We start from the raw sequence: 24,003 nt of genomic DNA, 5'->3' as shown, positions 1-24,003 counted from the left end.
ATGGGTCAGTGAGGGGCATCATGTCTCATAGTGGGGCTGGCCATGTGGTCCTCTCTGTGGACTAGCTGCTCTAATTGAGGTCATCGTCCTTAAGGCCTGGTGGGCCAGGAACTCTTTTTTTACAGCCTAAAAGGAACTCAAAACCAAAAGGAAACTCATTGCCTTTCAGTCTTTCCTGACCCTGTGGTGGGGGGTAGTGTAGAACTGCCCTTATGGGGGTCCATACTGTACTTTACAGAGGAGAAACCTTCATTCTCCCGAGAGCAAGGTTAGCATTCCAACACACAGCCACCTGGAAACCGCAGAGGAATGAGTTGGCTTGAAAAGTGCTCCTGATAGACCACTCCAGCTTTCACCTCTCAGGGCAACTTTGAGGCTCTCTGGTCATTCTTTGTGGGGTGTGACTGGCCCATTCTCAGGGGGAAAATGACCACAGAAGAATGTTGATTCTCAGTGCTTATGCAAAGCTATGGAAGTGATGGCTCCTCACTTTATAAATTACTTCAGTCCTATGCTTATGGATTTAGTGCCCTACATGTTACAACGTATTAGTAACATGTTCACTTGCAGATATTTGATTTTTTTAAAGATGCTGGTTACAAAAGGCAATGATAATGAAAACTTTCAAAAAGATAAATGCTTTGAAAATTGCCTATAAAATGATGTTATCGGGTTTTAGAATATAAGGCTATGATCATGGCTTAGAAGGTCCTATGTAGGATAAGGAGTAGAGAAGTGGTCTGAATTGTCATGTTGTGTAACTGCGTTGCACAGGCTTTCTTTGTTCAAAGTATGTGTGTTAGGCCGGGTTAACTAGAGAAATCCAGTGACATTCATGTATGTAAGAGAGAGCTTCATAGTGAGAAATAGCTGCATATCAAGCAAAGCTCCCAGCAGTCTATAAGTCCAATATTAGTCCATAAGGCCCCCTTCAGACTCACGCAGCCACATGCAACGTTACAGAATGCAGGAAGATCATAGGCTGGTGGGTGCAAAGTTGTATGGACCCAATGGTGGTGGCCGCATCACAAAGCTCCCAGCAACCAGGGTCGCAACCAGCAGGAAGGTGGAAGGCAGAGAGAGAGAAAATATATATGGTTCCGAGAACCCTCCTTATGAGAAGGCCATGCCCACAAGGAGTCACCATCAGGGCGTGATATCTTCAAGACGACATGAAATTATGTAACGACCATAGTACGAGACCTGTCTGAGTACTTTAGTAACAGCTGACTTAGCCCTCAAAAAATTTCTGCTCTTGAGTAAAAGCCTGTGTATGCCAAATCAGTTGACTGCTCCCTCTCCCTTGTCGTCATTCTACAGTGCTCCCAGGTTAGGCGGGTGTGCTTGGTTTCCTCTTCACTCCTTGTGCCTTTGTCTGGGAGAAATTTGTATTGTATTCCACCTTTTGATGGAAGGGCCAAAAGTTTTTTCAGTCCATCATTATATCTGGTTTTCTGTTTCAAATTTCTGTGCCCAGAAAGTTCAGTTTTCAAAGACACTCATTTGTTTGCATGTATTTTCTTACATTTAGGTATAATTAAAAAGTGACCCTCCTTTCAAAGATGTCAAAAACAAACAAATCCAAGTCTGGATCACGCTCTTCTCGTTCAAGATCTGGATCAAGATCTCGTTCTCGTTCATTTTCAAAGTCTCGGTCCCGGAGTCGATCTGTGTCTCGTTCAAGGAAGCGGAGGCTGAGGTAAGAGTGCTGTTCTGTATTGCATCCGGCAATAAAGGTCTCCAGGCTTTTTGTTAGGCTCTTTCTGGGAGTGTCATATGGATTGGGAGTTGGCTTGAATTGAAGGTAGACTGTTGGGCTGAGATCCCAGATCTCTTCACACTCAATAAATTTAAACCAGCTTTTGATTACCATACTTCTGCCTACTTCCTTTTCTCCTCTGCACCTCTGCACCTCAGCACCTCTTATTTCCCATCTACTTTAGAAGGAGCACTTTATTTTAGCTCCTTGCTTCAGATCGCTACACCCGATCCCTTTTCACTGGAGCATTTCTGTAGGCTTGGACAAGTGTTATTTGCATTAGCAGCGAAAAAAGGATAGTTACAAAGATTGGTGTGGTTACCATTGGAAAGGAGAGAAATCTTCACCTCAAAAAGGATTGAACTTTAGAAAACCTATCAGGAGTTATATGTATACACTAAATGTGCTAATTACTAAACAGCTGCATCTATTTTGTAAAACACTTTAAAAATACCTAGAAATCTCTGTTTTAGACATCACATCTTAACTACATGTGAAAATAATTTTGAATTTATTGCCGATATGCTCTAATTTAAGTTAGTTTCCACACCTTTCGTGGATTTCCCTTATTTCAGTTATATCTTGAGGTAGGATATTATACCTCCAGCATTGTCTTTTGTTATGTTGTGAGTTGTATTTTTAATTCAGTTGTTTTAATTTTCATTTGTGGATAGATTAAAAATCTTTCAGTAGATAGGAATTTCTTGTGTGATTTTGGTTTATGTGGTTGAATTTAGGTACTGGTTGGGGGAATGATTTCTTAGGTTTGCTACTTGAAACCCCTTCCGTTTCAGTAGAGCATCCAGAATCCTTTTCCAAGATAAATGGATAAAGTAAATCACAGGAAAAGACCCCTCTTAAGTTTATATTCTTTGTTTCTATAATCCATTAAACAAGTGGCCAGTGGGTTTTTCCCCTGCCAACAGGGAAGCTTCCCTGAAAAATAATTTTAAACCAGAGGTTGAACAAAAATTAGCTGAAAACACAGGGAATCCAGGACAGATAAACCCCCTCAGGACCACTATTGAGAGTAGCCATACTAGGAAGGTAAGGGGAAGGTGGGTGGAGAAAAGGGGAACCGATCACAATGATCTATCTATGACCCTCTCTCAGAGGGATAGACAACAGAAAAGAAGTAGGTAAAGGGAGACACCGGTCAGTGTAAGACATGAAAATGTAATAATAATTTATAAATTATCAAGGGTTCATGAGGGAGGGAAGGGTATGGGAGGGAGGGGGAAATGAGCTGATACCAAGGGTTCAAGTAGAAAGAAAATGTTTTGAAAATGATGGCAACAAATGTACAAAGTGCTTGACACAGTGGGTGGATGTATAGATTGTGATGAGTTGTTGTACGAGACCCCGGTAAAATGGTTTATTAAAAAAAAGAGGTTAGCTGTGTGTATTGTAGGAGTTAGAAATGTTTTGAGTCTTTCCCTTAAAACTTCATAAAAGTACGTACATACTGATGTGTTTTATATATACACATATAAGTATATAAATATATCTCTAGGTAGCTTTTAAACTAACATTACATTTTGAGGATACCCAGTCCTAGTTTTTCTTTCTTTTTTTAAAACAGTCCTAGTTTTTCTCTCTGTCACATATGTTTGGGCATACATTTTTATACTAAGCTTGATTCAAGCGTTATGCTAGAGCCTATCTGTTGCCCATTGGTGTCTGATGCCATATAAGAAAAGCTCCATCTTCTCATATCCCCCAAAAGAATGGGAAAACATTACTAAATATTTTCATGTCTATCTCAAGAAATTGCACTGAAGGCCACTGAGCTGAACAGAGGATTCAGTAACTCCTACCCAATAAATGGGCACTAGATAATTTGCCCAAAACTAGGGGACAAAGTTGAATGGACACAAACTTAATTGAAAAATGTTAGCGAACTCTGAAATATTTGTGACTACCTCAACGTCGGGCAGATCTGTTTGGACAGGTCTTTTCTCTTTGTTCTGCAAATCATTTGGCGTAGTCTTTGGCTCTGAAAGGAGGGGGAAGATCTTAGGCTGGCACTATGTGCTGAGATAGGCTTAGAGTTGTGTGCTATCTGTATCCAGGAGTTTGTATTTTTGGAGGTTTCTCCAGTAGAAAACCTGCTCTTGAGCCTAGTCTGACGTCTCTTGTTTTTTAGCAACATAAATTTGCCACTGAATATCCCATTCTTATTTCTGGTTTATCTGTTTCATGCTCCCCCTCCCCCTTTTGTTTTCCCTCTCCCACAAAGTATACTATCCAGGAGTTTGAGTCACTGTGCCTTTAAATTAACAAGCTGCTGAGTTATACAGATTTGGAGAAAATTGATTTTTTCCTTGTGTTTCACAGACTGTATCGTCTTAAGTGACTTCTTATTAAATAACTGCATTTGCAATCTGCAGAGACTCACATCCCTGCGTGTGTGCATTGACTGCGGGTTTGGATTCAGTATGCCACAGGGCGCTCACTTCACTAGTAATGGGTAACAGACGCAGCAGCAGCAGCCCCTGAGGATGGGAACATGAATTAAACCCTCTTTAGTGCTGGTGGTGGACCACCTCCTTCAAGTGTAGCCTTTTAATCTGGTCATGCTCAGGCTCATAGCTGCATCTGCCTTTCCTTTCTTCTTCCCTTTTATTGTTGTTACTGTTTGCGAATGAAAAGCGTGGAAGGTAAGTTCTTTTTCAATTGTACTTCTGTAGCAACCTATGTGCCAGTTGCTATTCTTGAGGTAGAAAAGAATTCTGAGCACAAAAGAAAGATAATAGATGGTGGGAAAATGAATCCTCCTGTAGATAAAATGGCATTTAAGTGTCTCTTTAAAAGTATTTTGTAAAGTTGTTAAACTAGTACATTTGCTAAAGGGGATTGTTGTTACTTATTTTTTATAAACAAGAGTGCATCTGTACTGTTCAGACCTGATAAGAGATTTGCCGATTAAGAGATTGCTTTTTTTTAATTCTAGATGTAAAGAATATATTTTTGAATGGAATGTTCTAGTAAGTTTTACATAGTTCTACTCAACTCATTAAGGAATAATAATTAATGTACATGACAAGTTGCTGAGTTGTATCCAAGAACCCGAGTGGCTATTTATTTGCACCAACAAATGAAGGTTTTGACTTTTGGTTAGAAACAAAACTCTGGTGTTGATAGAGCCTGGCACCAGGGACATGCTCTGACAAAGTGGTTCTAGAAATGTTCCTTGGCTAAATTACACTTCTACATTTTTCAATGAAGAGGAATACCATACTAGGCCTCAGGCTGACTTGGAAAAAATTGTGTTTGGGGTTATGGGGTGGAGGTGTAGGATGCTGTTTCTAGAGTTGTTAGCCCTGGTGGGGAAGTGGGTTATGCAGTGGACTGCTTAACAGCAAGGTCAGCAGCTTGAAACCATGAGTGGTTGGAGAAAGATGAGGCTCTACTCCCCTAAACAATCACCGTCTCAGAAGCTCCCAAGGGCAGTTTTACTGTTGTTTGAGTCAATTACAGTGTGAGAGGAGCCCTTATGGCGTAATGGGTTATGCTTTGGGCTGTTCACTGGTAAAGATCAGTAGTTTGAACCCATCAGCTGCTCTGTGGGAGAAAGATGAAGTTTTCTGTTTCTATAAAGATTTATAAGCTTGGGAACCTGTAGGAGCAGGTCTTTGTTGCTATAGAGTAGCCACAAGTTAGAGTTGACGCAGACTCATTTAGTATTGCGTTTGGCTGGTTTTTTCTTAGAGCTCACCCTCCTGTATTTGGGTGCCTTGTGGTCAAATAGTGCCCTCTTGTGGCAATTAGGTAAGATGATGGAGCTCAGTCTGGAAATTTGACACTAAATGACAAAACCATTTCCAAGTCCCCAGTAAAACACAATGTTTATGTTTTGCTGATTTGATTTTTGTACATTTGCTTATGCGTTGAATGGATGCATTTCCCAAGTCCCTATTTAAATGTTATTTGCTATAGGCTGTTGTTAACTATACTTATACATCACTTGATCTGAGTAGGCACAAAGATATCAGTCTTGCGCAAACAGGTCTATGAGATGGGGAGTGAAATATTGTAGCAGTCTAGGAGTCAAAAGACCGGAGTAGTTTTACCTGTCTAGCTGGCATTTTATCCTTACTTCCAAGGACCTAGAGAGCAGTGAAAGCTCACTATAATAAAATGTCTTTGTTTAGTTTACAATGTTAAGAAAACTGTCATGCCCTTTTAGTCACCTTAGAGAGGCATCTCCTCTTTAAATGTAGGCAAATTCAGGGTCCTACTGTTAATTAGTATTATTGTAATCCTTGCTTTGGAAACAAAACTTTAAAAAATGAGTGATAGAGGAAATAGGATGGGTTGCAATGTTGCTTTATTTGCAGGTTTTCTTGAGTAAGCATTCTTGGGTTAAACATTCAACTCTGTCTCCCTCTCCCTCCCCTTTCTTTCAGTTCTAGGTCCCGTTCCAGGTCATACTCTCCAGCCCATAACAGGGAGCGCAACCACCCCAGAGTGTATCAGAATCGTGATTTCCGAGGCCACAACCGAGGATATCGAAGGCCCTACTACTTCCGTGGGCGCAACAGAGGCTTTTACCCCTGGGGCCAGTATAACCGAGGTGGCTATGGAAACTACCGCTCCAATTGGCAGAATTACCGGCAAGCCTACAGCCCTCGTCGGGGCCGGTCCCGATCCCGGTCCCCAAAGAGAAGGTCCCCTTCACCCCGGTCCAGGAGCCACTCTAGAAACTCCGACAAGTCTTCCTCTGACAGGTCAAGGCGCTCCTCATCCTCTCGTTCTTCCTCCAACCACAGCCGAGTGGAATCTTCTAAGCGCAAGTCTGCGAAGGAGAAAAAGTCCTCTTCTAAGGATAGTCGGCCATCCCAGGCTGCTGGGGATAGCCAGGGTGATGAGACAAAGGAGCAGACATTCTCTGGAGGCGCTTCTCAAGATGCAAAGGGATCAGAGGGGTCGAAGCCCTGGTCAGATGCCCCTTACGGCTCTGGGTCGGCATCAAGGGCCTCGGCTGTTTCTGACCTGAGCCCCAGGGAGCGAAGCCCTGCTCTCAAGAGCCCTCTTCAGTCTGTGGTGGTCAGGCGCCGGTCACCCCGTCCTAGCCCTGTGCCAAAGCCTAGCCCTCCACTCTCCAACACATCCCAGATGGGCTCAACGTTGTCAAGTGGTGCTGGATATCAGGCAGGGACTCACCAAGGGCAATTCGACCATAGCTCAGGATCCTTGAGTCCATCCAAAAAGAGCCCTGTGGGTAAGAGTCCGCCGAGCACTGGCTCCACATACGGCTTGTCTCAGAAGGAGGAGATGGCTGCTTCAGGAGGAGCAGCGTATACCAAGAGGCAAGTATCTGGTGTCCCCTGCCCACTGGTGCTTCTCTCGCACCGGCTGGCACTTTAATTGTAGTGGGATCTAAGTTAGAGCTCTGATTAATGGTAATAAGGTAATTCTCGTTTCCTAAACTTTTCATTAACAGACTGTAAAAGCGCCATCCAAGGAAACCTTTAGCTTAACTCTAGCTTTCCTACCTTCCTGAATTTGTATTGCAGCATAAAGTTTCTTTAGACTACTCTACAATGATGTTTTCCCATTAAAATTTGCCTTGGATTCTACCAATGTAAGCCAGAGAGCAGTATAGATTTGTGGGTCCACAGCTATCAAAAACAAACTATTGCCAAAACGAGTGGCCATTGGAGCTGTTGGACCCTCTAGGACCCACCATCTGCTGTGATCGATCCACACCAGCCTGCCGTGGGGAAGAGCTGCACTCTCACAGCCTACAGTTGAGGAGACTGGGCAGAATGGGAAAAACCAAGGCTTAGTCCAGGAAGGCCTTGTCTTAATAACCACAAGATGGGTGTATGTCCCAGTGGAAGCCAGCGGGCTGCATGTTAGGAGAGAACATGCCAGTGCTTCCTTCATACCAGTCTTTCTGCCCCGGGGACACGGTGAGTTGGACCATGAATCTTTTGTATTGGGATGACGGAGAGCTTATAGGAAAGTTGTAATAGAACCAACCAGCTTGTGATCAAGAGGAACTGGCACTGGCCAATTGGTTTTTCTCTCTCCCCTGCCCCCTAATTATTAAAGTCTTTGATGGCTTACTGTCCTTTGATAGTAATGTTTTTGTTGCCTTACCAATGCAGTTATAACTTGATTAAGCATCCTCAGGCATTAATGTTAGAAATGCTCAGAATCTACTCCCCTGTAAGTACAAGTTGGGTTCCTTGCCAGAACAGCCCCCTCATTAGAAGACGTAAGCTTTTCTATAGGGAACAGTATGGTGATTTCGGCCCCTCCTGTTAACCTGCCTTTTTTTTTTTTTTTTTTTGTGTTCACAGTACATTTTATACTTAGATCTTCTAGGTGACTTGCATCAGATTTGAAGTCTCTCTTGAGACTTATGTTTCCAAATGTGTGTTGTATAAAAGCAAAACAATCCAAGGTTGATCATTCTATGTTAACTTTGCTGAAAGCAGATTTTAAGTGACTGAGTGAAGTTGTTGGGTAAGACCGTAATTTTTCTTCCCCTAGACCACATTACAGGTAAGCAGGTTCATTTTTTGGGGGTATCCTAACAACGCCCCTTTTGTTGCATATGTACAGAACTCCATGGATTGTGTTTTTCTCTTAAGAAACCTGTAGATCTGTTTAGATTTTAGATTGGTTTCTCAGCAATTAGCACTATCAGAGAGTAAGGAAATAAAGTCCTTTGATAACACGAATCCATACAAGCGGTTCTGAGCGTCACGACCAGCTGCTTTAGAGCATGTTGCTTAAGAAGCCTCTTGTGTGTCTCCCTTGTGTTCTTGTAACCAGATATCTAGATGACCAGAAGACTGAGAATGGAAAAGATAAGGAGCAGAAACAAACAAATATTGATAAAGAGAAGATGAAAGAAAAAGGGAGCTTCTCCGACGTAGGCTTGGGTGATTCAAAAATGAAATCTGATGCATTTGCTCCCAGGAGTGATGCTGAGAAGTCCTTCCGGGGCAGCCAGTCTCCTAAAAGGTATAAGTTGCGAGATGATTTTGAAAAGAAGATGGCAGACTTCCACAAGGACGACCTGGATGACCAAGATAAGGAAAAAGCTAAAGGAAGGAAGGAATCTGAGTTTGATGATGAGCCCAAATTTATGTCCAAAATCATAGCAGGCGCAAACAAAAACCAGGAGGAGGAGAAGTCGGGCAAATGGGAGGGCCTGGTGTACTCCTCTTCAGGGAAGGACAAGCAGAGGAAAACAGAGGAGCTGGACGAGGAGTCCTTCTCAGAGAGATCCAGAAAGGAGGACCGAGGAGGGTCCAAGAGAAGCGAGGGGGGGCACAGAGGGTTTGTGCCTGAAAAGAATTTCCGAGTGACCGCATACAAAGCAGTTCATGAGAAAAGCTCATCACCTCCCCCGAGAAAGACCTCTGAGAGCCGAGACAAGCTGGGAGGCAAAGGAGACTTTCCCACAGGGAAGTCTTCCTTTTCCATTACTCGAGAGGCCCAGGTCAATGTCCGGATGGACTCCTTTGACGAGGATCTTGCACGGTGAGATGTAGACCTTCATGAGCCTCAGAGGCTTAGGTGGCCCAGGTGGTGCCTCCTTGAGGGCACTCGGAAACTAGGGCAGGTTCCTTCTGTATTCCTCCCTCCTAGCAAGGCCTATGTGTCACCAGTGAGTGTGTCCTGGGGCACTTGATAAAGAGGTGACTGACTCATCCTTTCAGTCTTTAGCAACTGTTTTTTGGGTCCCTGGGTCCCATCATCTTTTCTAGCCCTTTGTCCATCACGCCTACTACTGCATCTTGTTGCACTTCAAATAAGTTTTAGCCTCTCTTTGCCTTTGCTGCCATCAGGTTCCATTTTTCTATTCTTTGCTTGTTCCCTGGCATCCCTCTTACAGATACTTCATTGTTATGCCCGTCTCTCTGCCCCCTGCTTTGGGGAAGAGTACAGCCAAGGCAACTGGTGTGTGCTTAGAGTAGCATTTTGGAAGTCAGCCTTGAGTGGCTTTCCTGACCTTCATTGTGCCTGCTCACTGAATGGCCTTGGCTGCTTCACCTTGTGAAATACTCTCCCATCGGCTGTGTAGCTTAGAACGGTCAGTGACTCTTAATAGTGGAATTTGTGGTTTAGAAACTGCCTCCTCCCATTTGTTCCTAGTAAAGATCCCCAGTGGAAAATTGGGAACATGGAGAAGTTGAATGCCTTTCTGGCACATTGAGGCTGCTTTTAAAGTTACGTAGGAAGAGAGAGCAGGAAAAAAAAATTGATGGATAGGTCTTTAAATTCCTTGGGGAGCTTCAAAGGTAAACCCCCACCTAATGCACAACACAAAATTCACTTAAATTCTTCAGGGAAACAGAAGTATTGCATTTTTATGGTTTACATATTCTGGCTTCTGTATATCTTGTTACATTTGACCTTTCTTTGTTTTTTTTCCAGACCCAGTGGTTTATTGGCTCAAGAACGCAAGCTTTGTCGGGATTTGGTCCATAGCAACAAAAAGGAACAGGAATTCCGTTCCATTTTTCAGCACATACAGTCAGCTCAGTCTCAGCGGAGCCCCTCCGAATTGTTTGCCCAGCATATAGTGACCATTGTGCATCATGTGAAAGGTGAGTCCAGATGCTAGCCTACTTCAGGTTCCTCTTAACCGAATCTTCAACAGAAGCATAAGTGAGTCAATAGGGAGCCTTTTGGGGACCTTTAGCTCATTTAAACTGCCTATGAGGCTGGGACTGGCTTGGCAATTTCCAGGGAAAATTCACCACTTTTTAATTACAGAACTGAATATTTAGAAACGCTACTAACCTCTGAACATGAGAACAGGTAAAATCTTTGACCTGGCGGTTTTGATTGCTAGAACAGTGAGGAGTTTCCCTTCTCCAGAGCCCCTCTCTTCCTTTTCCAATAGACAGAAGTATCCGGCAGTCTCTTGCAGAGCTTCACCTCAGGTTTAAGCAGCAGCAGGAGTGGGTTAGTGCTGTGCTTTCAAAGGAAGCATGCTCCAAATGTCTATCTTTGTGTCTATGTCCTAAGGCAAAGGAGCTACAACAGAATTCCAGTAGCCAACATTGGAATATTGTGTCTCCTTCCTCTTTTCAGTCCTGTGGAGTTGACTACTTCATGTACATGTCTGTGGTTGCAGGTTCATCTAAGAGTTGCATATTGTGTCCACGTATGGTAACTTAATGTGTGGTGTGTGCGTTTGAATTTCCACAGAGCACCACTTTGGGTCTTCAGGAATGACGTTGCATGAACGCTTTACTAAATATCTAAAGAGAGGAACGGAGCAGGAGGCAGCTAAAAACAAGAAAAGCCCAGAGATACACCGGTGAGGTCCTCAGTCTTACATGAGAGGTTGTAATCAAAGAGCTGGCCTCAGATAGTCAACTCGGTTCTTTGGTGCCACGTTCAGTGCATTAGCAGGGTAGCGCCATCCAGGCTACAAGGAAAAGAGATGCTTTAATGACGGCAGTCTCGTGCTGGTGGCCTTAGGGGAACCACTCTTGATAAACGTATTACCTTGGGGGTTGGCCACATGTTGGCCTTCTAGTCGATTCTTCAGTAGTCTGTTGTTTTTCAGCCTGATGCAGTAGGTAGGAGGACCATCCTTTTGCAGGCAAGTCTCTTAGGGATGTAGTCAGTTTTTCTCACTTTGACTTAATCTCAAAGGGTAATAATGGGCCCCTATTCTGATTCCCAAGATGAGAACTGCTCTTTGAGGTTGCCAGGCATCGAGATTCTTGATGTGATCCTTGGGTGATGGGCGTGGCTGTAGATGGGTGGTTGGGTGGGTCTTGCTGGGAGAGAACAAGTAGCACCTTGAATATGACTAGAAAGTTGGGCAGGAAAGAGTGTGTATGATTTTATAGGCATGTACTCCATAAATATACACACGTAATACAAGAATATATGCAGTGTATCTTTTACATTGTAAAAAGATAATAAATCGGAATGACTAAAACCCACTTCCCTGCTTGAGAATGAGCATTAGCAATACTGTACGCACGCAGTGGAATATTACACCGCTTTTGTGTTTTCAATTTTAGAAGGATAGACATTTCCCCCAGTACATTCAGAAAACATGGTTTGACTCATGACGAGATGAAAAGTCCACGGGAACCTGGCTACAAGGTGAACTGTTGCTTTGATCAGTAATTCCCACAGAATAAGTGCGTTGGGCATGAACTTGACAGAAATGTGTTTGTTTAAATTACTCTCTACTTAAGTTTGTGTTTTTCTTTCAAGGATGGGCATAATTCTAAAAATGAACTACAAAGGGTTAAATTTTTATTAAATGTATCAACAACCTTTGTGAAGTGGTTAGAATATGGTAAATGACCCCAAAGTCTATTGAGGTGAGCTTGAGAAAAAAAAAGAGAGGAGTTTTGGAACAAGTGCCCATGATGAGAGAAGAAACTTTTTGTGATATTTTTCTGCTTGTAAGTATTATCAAATCAATTGTATACATGCACTATTTCCAACCATGATTTCAAAAAGACATGCATGTCAGAAGAGAGTGAGATATTCATTCTTAAATGAGTAGACTGTCTTAAACAGCTAGTCCAGTCTTTTCTAACATTGTACCATATCTGTCACTGATCGGTTAATGTTACTTTAAAGCTTTGATAGCTGGAGGACGCTTACAGTGCTGTGCACGTGAACACTGTTAAACTTGTATGCAGTCTTTTATTATGAAATAGTAGATTTGGGTTTTTTAAAAACCGCTTTTGAACCTTTTGGCACATAAGACACTTGGCATTTAAAATTAGAGATAACTGTTCCCCATCTGCTGCGTTTGTTCCTAAAAATTGTAATTTTCAAGTTTTCCAAACCTATTTGTAGTGTTGGTTGAACTCGCTGAGAGGCCCTCGTCGGTCTTCTTTCCCCGTCAGCCTCTTTCTCTCCAAGTGCCCACCAGCTTGGCCCTAACTAGGCCTGTGATACAAGCACAAGGCTCTGAAGCACCGGAGGAACCTTCAGGCCTCAGAAAGCCAGCTCTTAGAGGTTCTGTCTGGGAGCAGGCTGCATTGTTCATTTTGTCTTTTTGCCCCCCCCCAAGATGCAGAGGCCCCAATTGCTCTCTCCGAAACAGAATAATAGCAGAACAGTGTAAGCCTTCCCACTATCAATCCTGCTGTTAGTTCAAACTCAACTTGAGTAGGTTATGGTAGTAAAATGTTGCTAGTGAGTGGCCTGCTCATTCCCTCCTCTTAGGAGAGGGTTTTTTCCCATGAGAGCAATACTGGTGTGAGATGTCCATGAAGCCACTGGTGTCTTTGCTCTCAGGGACTTCCTGTTCACCACACAGTTTTAAACGCCATTGCTGTGTTGTTAGGGAATAGTATGCATCAAACTGATTATTAAACTTGTTGAAAGTTGGCAGAACTTATTTGTTTTTTTCAGTCTAGTATTACTGCCTTATGAATTCAATATAGTGTTTTAAATACCGTCCTTGGACAAGTTACTCAATTTAGCTCAGCATTTTGGAAGACTAAAGTAGTCTTGTAGCAGTAGCAGGGTAAGTAGGGGAAGGATCGCTAACATGAGCTGTGCTGTTGACCATCTCCACACATGAAGGCCACTGAGCCTAAGCAGCCTCGCCTGCTGCAGCTAGCTGTAGTCATTGCTGACTTTATAGCAGTTTCAAGAGCTCCCTTCCTGGGTGTTTTAAGAGACTGGGCCTTGCTCTGTGGGGGGGTCCTCATGCAGTGACCTCGGTGCTGTGACACGGGGAGGGTATGCCTCTCACCCCCCAGTGCTTCTCTGCACCACCCATTGGAATAGAAACCAGTTAGTGGGGTGGTTGATTTGGCAGCCTGGAATCCCAAAAACCTTCATTTTGACTTCTCTCTTGGCAGGCTGAGGGAAAATACAAAGATGATCCCGTTGATCTCCGCCTTGATATTGAACGTCGTAAAAAACATAAAGAGAGAGATCTCAAACGAGGTAAATCCAGGGATTCCGTGGATTCCCGAGATTCAAGCCACTCACGGGAAAGATCAGCTGAGAAAACGGAGAAAACACACAAAGGATCAAAGAAGCAGAAGTACGTAAGCCCTGGCGGTCATGTCACCCCTGCTAATACTGAGTCCGTCTTGCCGACCTCTCTAGGGCTGTACTCAGGAGGATTTGGCTTAGGAATAAGAGTAACTCATGCACTTGCTTCTGGCATGCAGTTTATCATGTAGGATCCCCGGTGGGAAAGGAACTTGTGACCTTTGTCCATAAGATTCCCTGGAAAATACATCTGGCTAAAGGGCTAGGGGTTAGAATCTTGGGAGTTTACCATTATTTCAGACAGATTCTTGTCAATTTTTCCTGAGGGCTTGTTTTCGAAAGGGCTCGGCATTTGGAGGTGCTGACATGGGTTAGAGGAGTGGGGTGGAACCACACAGGACAGGGCTGTTGATTTTCAGTCATTTTTTAGGTAGTTTCAGATCCAGTTCCAAGAGAGGTTGTTTAAACAAAGGGTGGTGGTGGTAAAGTCTGTAGGGCAACAGACAGGCCAAGACCCTGGTGGGGTTTTTGTGAAAGTTGCATGCCTTGTCAAAAGTGCCTCGTTACAGCGGGCATTGTTGAAGCCCAGGCCCTCCTGTAGAAGCAATACTGCTGCTTCTGAACTTCAGCTGGCAAACATGCTCATAGCCATTTTCTGACAGCCCTTGAGATAGTCCAGCCATCTATTTTCCCATTTGGAAGCTGGAACTTGGCTCAGAATGATTTGCAAGATCATGTGAGTGTGCATTGTCATCAAACCCCGGTGGTGCTCTTCCACCGTCTCTAGCTCTTCTACGCTGGCTGTGTAATGGGAGTCCTGGCAGCTTTCAGAGCGGGGCAGTCCCTGGAGGAGCCCCTGAGACCTCTCTGAGTTGGGGGCTCGTACCCAGCCACGATCCCTGATGACTCGCCCAGGGGCACCTGCCTGTCCCCAGGCTTGTGGCGGACAACATGGACATTCTCTCTCTCTGTAAGGAGCCACTAGAAACAGGAAGATTCAAATGCAGAGGTCTAGCCCTGTGGATTCGTGTACGTGGTTTTTTTATAGTGGGGAAGATAATCTTGAGTCACTGATACTTCCTTGGCTTCTCTGTAGGCCTATCCCCACTGGTAGGACCCAGGCATTAGAGGCAACCTTCACTGTCACACGGCAGTGCGCGCCCTGTAGTCGAGACTGACTCACTGTGTTAAGCTAGTTTGCCCTCATCTGTCATTCCCCAGGTGAAGGGAAGGTGAACAGCGCAGACGTTTCCCCAGATCCTGTGCACACTCTGTTGGGTTCAGTGGGAGGTGGGAGGTGGAATTGTGGTGTAATCCGTCAGTTTGGTTTGAATCCTGGTTCTTCTCAACTGTGCCCCTGAATCTATTATCTGAAAAACGAGGACAATTGTTCAATCATCATTGCCACCAAATATATGCCTACCTTCTGTGGCGGCGTCAAGTGTTTGAATGCATTGCTTATTTACTCGTTAGAGCAACCCCATTGACAGGGCGTAATGTCTTTCCTAGGAGCAACACGTGCTAATGCATGAAGCTCCCAGCGCAGTACCAGGTACAGCTTAGCTTTCAGTGCAGCCTTTCTGCATCCCGAATTGGTTCCTGTGTGTTGGGCTGAGCTATTAAGAAGTCATGGGCTGTTCTATTCCTCCTTTTCTTCATGGCTTGTGCCCATTTTTTGTCTCAGGCACAGACGTGGTACTTGCTACCAAACATGACTGACAGAACCAGGAGGAAGCTGTGTCCTGGTTGGCTTTAGATTATGCATCTTAACGTTTTCTTTTTTCATCACAGACTGCTTCGCGCCCAGGGACCACGTCACACCCTTCCACCCCCACTCCCTCTTGTACATAGGCTCTTTTCTCTCTCTCCAGGAAGCACCGGAGAGCACGAGATCGGTCCCGATCCTCCTCGTCGTCCTCTCGGTCCTCCCACTCCTACAAAGCTGAAGAGTACACTGAGGAGACGGAGGAGAGCTCCACGGGCTTCGACAAGTCCAGGCTGGGGACCAAAGATTTTGGGGGTCCAAGTGAAAGAGGCGGCCGAGCTCGTGGGACCTTTGTAAGACCCTGTCCCCTTCTCTCTGTCCACGCCCCTCACTACCACTGATTCTAGTGGTGCTTAGTGGTGTCACAAGACACCAGTTTGTGGCCTTTAGTAGAAGTAATCTATCTAGTCTACAGACCCCTGGACTTGGTGGTTTCCTCCCCAGCCCCCTAAGCTTTTCCATTTGTTGTTATTTTTCTGTCCATAGTTACTTAACTGGCAAGGTTCTTAGTGGTCTGGTCTAAGAGCTGCCTCGCTGTCTATTGGGTGTGGGGAGAGCCTTGGGCCATGGTGAGGCTATAGACATGAGTTGAGATGAGTTGGAGTGGAATGACTGCAAAGCACTTGTAAACTGGTCTGAGAATGACAGCATATGACTGCCTGCCTGCAGGACAGTGATCCATTCTGTGCCAGGAAAGTCAGAATGCAGGGGATTGTTTTCCTGTACCTCCCACCTGACATGATCCATTGTTCCCATTTATTGCCACAGCAATTTCGAGCCCGAGGGAGAGGCTGGGGCAGAGGCAACTACTCTGGAAACAATAACAACAACAGTAACAACGATTTTCAAAAGCGAAACCGGGAAGAGGAGTGGGACCCGGAGTACACACCCAAAAGCAAGAAGTATTACTTGGTATGTGTTTGGGGTGACCAGGAAGGGCCGCACCTTGCCCCTCTTCTAGCCAGATGACTGGTCAGTCAGTGAGTTCTCTGCTCTGTACTATGTAAACAGCAAGCTCAGATACAAGCAGATGAAATGTGGTTTTTGACTTGTAGCCAAGGTGGAAGGGAGCCCTGGTAGTATAGTGCTTAACTGTAAGGTCAGGAGTTTAAAACCACTAGCCCCCCTTGGAAGAAAGATGAGCGAGACGTTCTTCTCCTGTGGAGTTAGGAGCCTTCTACCCTGTCCTTGGAGGGTCACTGTGCGTTGGTCTTGACTAGGTGGCAGTGAGTGAGAACCCAGGTGGACTTGCAGCTGGATCTCACTCACAAGATGGGTTAGGGTTGGGCTGTCCAGTCTTACATTTGGGACACCTGTCAGGTGGGTGACAGGGTAGGAGCCTTTCTCTTTTCTAGACCTGCTGGAGGCTTGAAGTAAACCTGTCTCTAGGGAAAGGCATTGGCTGAGCCCAGGACAAGTGCTGGAGTAGGGCTGCTGATGGCCCTTCCTGGCCCATGCTTGCCCCTGAAAGCACGGGAACCTAATTTGCTTAGCCTGATGAGAAAAAAGCTGGCAATGGGTGCCACTGACCCCAGGACCCTAAGGCGCTTCCGGAGTAGGGTTTGGAGGTGATGTAATAGCAGTTTCTAGTTTTCAAAATGCTTTACTCATGGTCTTTCATTGAAACCTCCCACTTCTCTGTCTCATGAGATCATCACAGTTATGCTGTCGCCTTATATAAACCTTAGCAAGGACAGCTAAAAGTGGGAGACTGGGTTCTGGTCCTGCCTTAAACACTAGCCAGTTTGAGACCATGAGTAGGCTGCTTGGCCTGCTTTTTGTCGTGAGTGGGCCAGGAGGAACTAGAGCCCCAGCTCCGTTTTCCAAGATACAGTTCCTTGAATTACCTGTTAGCCACGCAGTTGAGGAGGGCATAGTTTTACATTTTGGTGTGATTGGCTTTTTCAAACCCATCCTTTGACGGTAAACCAAGGTCCTTGGGACTTAAAAGTTCCTAACTTTGGTCCATTTAGGGGCGGTTGGGTAGCGTTGGGTGAGGTGAGGCGTTGTGAGGTGGTGCGTGTAACAGGGTCTGCTTTGGTGCTTAGGGAAGGTTTGATCAACAGCTTCCTTACAGTGCCCAAGCTGCTGCATCACCTCTTTGCTCTGAATCCCAGCCCATTTTGAGTGAGGGAGGGAGCAAAGTGGGAGGAGTGACAGACTGGGGCACAGGTTCTTTTGCAAAGGGACATTGGGGTGGGTGGTTGCTGAAGAAGTGAGCTCTCCAATTCACTGTGGCCTTGCCTGTTCTTGTTTCCCCTCAGCACGATGACCGAGAAGGTGAAGGCAGTGAGAAGTGGGTGAGCCGAGGCCGGGGCCGAGGAGCCTTTCCCCGGGGTCGGGGCCGGTTCATGTTCCGGAAATCCAGCACCAGCCCCAAGTGGGCCCATGACAAGTTCAGTGGGGAGGAAGGAGAGATTGAAGACGACGAGAGTGGGACAGAGAACCGAGAAGAGAAGGACAATTTACAGCCTACAACCGAGTAGGGGTCGGGGCCACTCTGATGGGAGCCCCCCTGCCCAGGGAGAGAGAGGCGCTGGGAAGATGGTTGGGGAGGAGTGAAGCAAGAGCAGCTTCCAAAAGATTCGGAAAATCCCTACCCCCTACCCCCCACCCCCCACCAGCAGCCTTGCAGAAACCTACTGCAGCCAGCTGCGTCCCTGGCATGGCATCCCACAGCACAGAGAGGCGGTTGGCCACAGAGCCAGGGTCAGGCCCTGCTCTTAGAACACACCCATGGGGCTGTAGCTGGGATTTGCATTTGCGTTTGTTTTGGTGTGTGGGGTAGGGAGGGAAAGCGCGATGCCTGGATTTTGTTTTATTAGAAGCCAACAGAGTTCTTTTTTCATTTGGAACTAAAGGAAGTAATTTCATTATTTTCATCATTTTTTTCTTGATTCTTGAAAGCTTTTTTTTTTTTAGGCATATGTAGTGATATTAGCAAAAAGATTTAATTTGGGCAACTTTGATTATTAAAACAGAAAACAAAGCATGTGAATAGATTTTGAAGTGTTCACCTCAGTTTGGGACCAAACTGCTTGGATCTTTGTAAAAACTGGTTTTGTGTGTTGTGGAGGAGTTCATGACCTTTCTGACCACCTCGTGTTCGCTCCCCGATGCCCCCCTGCTTCACACACACACACATAGACACACACACACTTCCCCAGCCCCCACAATACCCTTCCATCTTTTCTGGTTTCTTCTGAGCTAGTGGACTGCCCACCCTCCGCCAGCAGCTCTAAACTCTCTAGTCTTGCTGACCCTCTGCAACTGGAGTGGACACTAGAGGGCAGTTTCTGGTCTGTTTTCTAAGAAACTTCCGGATTCTATTATCTTTACAAATATAAAATGAGAAAATAATTTTTCAATATTTTTTATTAATCTTTTTATAAAGAAACTCCTATGATCGATTAAGGAAGATGGTTGTGGTTGGGTGGTTTGTGGGTTTTGTTTTTTGTTTTTTAAAGCTTTAAGTTGGAACATTCTCAGATGTGAGGGGGCGCATCCTCTTGGAGTGGGTCTTGGAGTGGGTCCTATGCTTGCCTTCTGGGGAGGCGGTCCTGAGCAGGTGAACCATATGGCATCGATGCATATGTTATATGCCGACTGACTGCACCCATCTCTTCCTCAACCTCTGCCTCTTGGATTGTTGTGCTACTTTACGCTACTTTGCTACATTTCTATAGTTAAGTTGTTTGGTTTTTTTTAATGATTCATGTTTGGGGTGGGGGTGGGGTGGGGAAAAATACCTTAAAAAATTTGTTTCAACTCCTCCTGCAAATAAAATTAAATAAATGAAGTGGCAGATGTACAAGGACTCTGGTCATTGTTGCCTGAGTGAAGGGTATGCTTGTGCGGGCGTGCCTGTGTGCGCGCGCGCCTCTTGGTGCGTGTGTGGGTGAGAGAGAGAGAGAGAGTGTGTGTGTGTGTGTGTCTCTGTCTTTCAGGGAAACTGAAGGACAGTGGAGGTGGGGGGCGGAAGTGATGTCAGCCCCCTCACCAAAGTCCATGGCTGCCTGGGAGGAGCCTGGCTTGTTCCTGTTAGCCAATCATCTCTCTCCTAACCATTGGTTTGGTACGGACCTTCGACCCAGGAGTGCCAGCTTTTCTGTTGTGTGCCGTGGACCAAGGACTTTGGCTTCCTGGTGGGGCAGGGAACAAGGGGTGTGGGTGACCTGGCTCAGCCCTGTAGGCTCACTACAGAACAGATTACCTCAAAGGTAGTCTGGGCCCAGGTGGGGGCCCCAAGCTTCAGACCTTCACCAGCTTGGCTGTGAGCAGGCAGGCTCCATGGAAGGAGCTGTTAAATTCCTTGTACCTGCCTTCTCCCAAGGAGAATCCAGAGGTGTCTTCTGAAACCCTATTACATAGCCCAGTGTGGGCTGTCGATTGGCACTTAGGCAGTGGCAGTGCTCCGTAGACTGGGAATACATAATCTCTGTGCAGATCCTGCCTAGGAGCCCCACCCTGGTATGTGGATTTCCACACCTGCCCCTGCAGCTAAAAGCTTGTGATCTGAGAGCATAAGGTGCGCCGGGAAGGCTCTGTGCAAAAGGTGGGCGGCAGCCTTGGGGCTTAGGCTGGGAGGCAACCAGACTAATTTAGGTGAGTGAGCGGGAAGAGTTTAGAGGTGTGACCCCAGCCAGGGCCAGGAACTTGGAGTACCTGTCCCCCGTGGGTAGGGGGGCCGAACCTGCTGAGCCGGCCCTCTTCTCCCCCACCCACGCCCAACACCTGGAACCCGACCTATCGCCTCCAGTCTCCACCTCCTCTGCTTCCCTGCAGCCCGACCCGCTCTCCCCGAGCCCAGTACTGGGCTGCCAGCGTGACTACGCTGGGCGGGCGACCCAGCCAGCTTCGGCGAGCGCCCCGAAGCCATGGGTATGTGCCCGGACGCCTCCTTGTTACCATCCCCTGGATGTGGTAACGAGCCCACCAGCAACACCCCGACACCACCACCCTCCCCCCACCAAGCCCTGGACTCCGAGCGAGGCTGCCCCGCCTGGCCTTGCTGAACCGCTCGGTCCTTTGCCCGCAGAGGTCCTAGTTTTGTACGGGTACCACGCGCAGGAGGAGGGCGAGCTGAGCCTGGCGCCTGGGGATGTGGTCCACGAGGTGCGCCAGGGGTCAGCGCAGGGCTGGCTGTGCGGCGAGCTGCGGGGCCGCTGCGGCCTCTTCCCCGAGCGTCTAGTGCAGGTAAGGCGAGGCCCGAGGGGTGCCGAGGGGCCGCGCGGAGCCCGGGACCTGAGACCTCCCTCGCCGGTGGCCTCTTCCCTAGGAGATTCCGGAGGACCTGCGAGGCGCCGCGGAGGCGCAGAGACCGCGCTGCCCGCGCCGCCAAGGTGAGCTAGGGGCCCGTCGGCCGGGCGCTGAGCCCGCTCTCCGCCGCCGCCCCGCCATGTGGCCGGGCCGGTTGTGGGCGGGGCCTTGGGGCTGCACTCTGCCTTCTGATTGGTCCTAGCGTACAATGCTCCACTGTAGGGCGGGGCCTGGAGGCTCTGGGTACGCTCAGGGCCCGCCCCTCCTCCAGCTCTGCGGACAGGGGCTCCAGGCGGCAGCTGCCACGCTCTCCTCTGACACCAGGTCACCTCACTAAATCTTGGGGCTCCAAAAGATGGTGCAAAGTGAACTTCAACTACAGCCCAGAGCAGGCGGACGAGCTGAAGCTGCAAGCTGGGGAGATAGTGGAAGTGTTAAAGGAGGTGAGGGCTTGAGGTGCCCAGGGCGCTGAGAAGGATGAGGGGCGGAGATGCGGGAAGTGAAGCAGGGGAGGAGGGGACCCTGGGGCAGAATTGGAGCAGAACCAAGGGGAGTCCGTTTTAGAGAGCCTGGGGGCAAAGCCAGATGCCCCTGCGTCCTCCCCTCCTCCCCAGATTGAGGACGGCTGGTGGCTGGGGCAGAAGAACGGGCAACTGGGAGCCTTCCCATCCAACTTTGTGGAATTGCTGGACAGTGGGCCCCCAAGTGAGACATGGATCCTGCTGCCCGTGAACCTTGTGACCTATTCTGCAATCTCCAGTGACCCGAACCTGTGATCCACACAACCTGACCCGGGACCCCTTTGCCCCTCTCCCATGATCTAACCTGTGAACTCACACACCCCACCTAACCTTATTGTCTCCTCCCCACCCACTCCAGGCCGCGATCACCCAGCCATGCCTTCAATCAGCCCTTATCCCCGGCGGCCTCCCAAGGTAAATTGAAACCGGGTGATGTTGAGGTGGCAGGTAACCCCGAAGGTGGCCGGAGACTCAGCTTGTTCCTCCCTCTCCCCGCCCCCACTAGCTGAGCAGCCTGACTTATGACAGCCCTCCAGATTACCTTCAGACAGGTAAGTGCTCAGCCGGAATGTTTGAAATAGGTTAAAATGTAAAGACACACATCCTCACAGACCCCTGGACACATACACAGAGCTGTGTGTTGACACATGTCAGACACATGAGCATACCCCTACCCCTGACTTGAGCCAGGGGTCCGGGGGCGGGAGCTGCTTACTGCTGGAGGAGCCTGTTGGCTTGAGTGGACTGACCTCCCCTCAGTCCCCCACCCTGAGACCTACAGGATCCTGTTTGACTACCAACCCGAGGCCCCAGACGAGTTGGAGCTGCGAAGTGGGGACATGGTGAAAGTACTGAGGAAGGTAGGAGAAGCTGAGGGCAGGGGAGGGTGGGGCGGGCCGGCCCAGGAAGGGGGATCCTGGAAAGGGGGGGGACCCAGAAGAAGAGGACCCTGCGGTGACCTGGCTCGCCTTCCTCCCCAAGACCACAGAGGACAAGGGCTGGTGGGAAGGAGAGTGCCAGGGCAGGAGAGGAGTCTTCCCAGACAACTTCGTGCTCCCCCCGCCCCCCGTGAGTAGACCTTACAATCAGGTGGCCCTTGGGTCCGGTCTGAGGGGCTTGGGGCCCCTAGAAACCACCAGGGGGTAGGGTGGTCCCTGGGCCCAGCTGGAGGGTCACCCTTCGGAGAGAAGACACCTAAAAATGTTGGCCACCTCTTCAGAGTCTGATATTTCCTTTCTGCATAGATCAAGAAGCTTGTCCCACACAAAATGATGTCTCAGGAATCAGGTGGGTGCCCGGGAGGCCTGGATTGGGAGGAGCTCTTTGGGAGGCCTGCCAACTAAAAATGTTCACTGCCATGCCGGCTCATAGCGACCCTATGGGACAGGACAAAACTGCCCCCTTGTGACTTCCGAGACTGTAACTCTCTATGGGAGGAGAAAGCCCCGCCTTTCTCCCGAGGTGTGGGGCTGCCCAGTGTGTAACCAGTCAGTTATCTGTCAATGCCCACAGGTTCCCACCAGCCAATACTCGATCACCCCGATAGGAGCTCCTGACGCTCTGGCTCCAGGGCCTGGTCCGGATGTCTGTGTGTCATTGTGTGTGAGTGTGGCAATGTGTGTGTGCTATAAGTTCATGTTCCTGTGCGTGACTTGAGGCTGGGGCTGGCAGCATGTATCTGCCGTGTGTCAACACACAGCTCTGTGTACGTGTCCAGGTGTCTGAGGATGTGTGTCTTTATACTTTAACCCATTTCAAACTTTCCACAAATACACATAAGTGCTAAAGTTAACAGGGAAGAGCTGCGGTCTGCCACACGAGCCCACAGACTAGAGGTGTTTGGTGGCCCTTGTCTTCCATTCTGCTACTTGGCCCACCCAAAAAGTGACCAGCATTTGGTGTGCACAACTCACTGGGGTTGGTTTGCTTGTTTGAAACATGTGGCTGTCCATCACGTCATTTCCTGCTTGTTTCTGAAATGTGTAACCCGGTATTCTGGATCGTCTGCTGAGACGTGGCTGGGTCAATCAGTAGTATGGCTCCATGGTCGTGGGTGTAGTTGTAGTGTCTTTTCCTGCTTGTGTGTTTTCCTACTTGGGAATAGGTCAGAATCCATGTGTCTGTTCCAGTCTTCGATTTGCTCCGACAGGCGTCCTGCCGTGACTATTCCTGAGCTTCCCTTTCCGGGGCTGGAAGTACGGGCCTGGCTCATGTCCTCGCCTTTGTGGAGACTCTGTCTTTGACAGATTGGGAGTTTCCAGCAACCCTGAGTGGAAGGAGTCCATTGGCACCGTTTCTCTCACGGCACGTCTTCACGTTGTGTCTCTGTGTCGCCGTGAGGGATTTTCCCAACCGCTCAGACTTTTTCATCGTGATAGTGTAAGCTTAGTAAGCTGCATACGGTAGACAGTGAATTTAGCTTTTCTATGCACTGGGAAACCAAAGCAGTGAGGAGGACTCATGCCATTCCATATCTGTTTTATTGTGATCACTGGGGACTGAGCTCACAATGCCTGTGCAATCGGTGCTCCAGGGGATCACACTTGGGATGACACTGCTGGATTGTAAAGAATGTGAATTCAATTTGTGTGAGCTAAAATTGGTTTCCAAAGTCACTGTATCCTTCATCATGTCACCATTAATGCATAAGAGATCCTATTGATCCACATCTTAGACTATCTTTTTCTCCCTCCATTTCAACCTTTAATTTTCTTTCTTTTTTTTAAATAAAGCATTTT

General features: G+C 47.5%; 2 protein-coding genes across 2 annotated transcripts in view; both read left to right on the top strand.

Annotated features, from left to right (window-relative positions):
* Positions 1-19,209, top strand: part of THRAP3 (thyroid hormone receptor associated protein 3) — a 50,760-nt gene extending 31,551 nt beyond the window's left edge. Inside the window, exons 3-12 of the mRNA XM_004704963.2 lie at positions 1,532-1,699; positions 6,169-7,071; positions 8,549-9,262; positions 10,160-10,332; positions 10,940-11,051; positions 11,770-11,854; positions 13,582-13,769; positions 15,592-15,778; positions 16,254-16,397; positions 17,750-19,209. Of these exons, the coding sequence (XP_004705020.1) occupies positions 1,563-1,699; positions 6,169-7,071; positions 8,549-9,262; positions 10,160-10,332; positions 10,940-11,051; positions 11,770-11,854; positions 13,582-13,769; positions 15,592-15,778; positions 16,254-16,397; positions 17,750-17,971 (2,865 nt within the window). The 5' untranslated portion in view covers positions 1,532-1,562 and the 3' untranslated portion in view covers positions 17,972-19,209. The remainder of the gene's footprint in view (positions 1-1,531; positions 1,700-6,168; positions 7,072-8,548; positions 9,263-10,159; positions 10,333-10,939; positions 11,052-11,769; positions 11,855-13,581; positions 13,770-15,591; positions 15,779-16,253; positions 16,398-17,749) is intronic.
* A 1,072-nt stretch (positions 19,210-20,281) lies between these two features.
* SH3D21 (SH3 domain containing 21) overlaps positions 20,282-24,003 on the top strand; it is a 21,205-nt gene continuing 17,483 nt past the window's right edge. Inside the window, exons 1-10 of the mRNA XM_045299178.1 lie at positions 20,282-20,366; positions 20,524-20,681; positions 20,764-20,827; positions 21,069-21,187; positions 21,359-21,449; positions 21,624-21,679; positions 21,771-21,816; positions 22,025-22,125; positions 22,247-22,333; positions 22,510-22,552. Coding sequence (XP_045155113.1) covers positions 20,363-20,366; positions 20,524-20,681; positions 20,764-20,827; positions 21,069-21,187; positions 21,359-21,449; positions 21,624-21,679; positions 21,771-21,816; positions 22,025-22,125; positions 22,247-22,333; positions 22,510-22,552 — 769 coding nt within the window. The 5' untranslated portion in view covers positions 20,282-20,362. The remainder of the gene's footprint in view (positions 20,367-20,523; positions 20,682-20,763; positions 20,828-21,068; positions 21,188-21,358; positions 21,450-21,623; positions 21,680-21,770; positions 21,817-22,024; positions 22,126-22,246; positions 22,334-22,509; positions 22,553-24,003) is intronic.

This window comes from Echinops telfairi, unplaced genomic scaffold, assembly GCF_000313985.2.
Source record: "Echinops telfairi isolate 266 unplaced genomic scaffold, ASM31398v2 ScPeMD7_7457;HRSCAF=8495, whole genome shotgun sequence".
Classification (NCBI taxonomy): Eukaryota; Metazoa; Chordata; class Mammalia; order Afrosoricida; family Tenrecidae; genus Echinops; species Echinops telfairi.
Note: the sequence above shows the minus strand (reverse complement) of the source record. Positions and strands in the feature narration are given on the sequence as shown.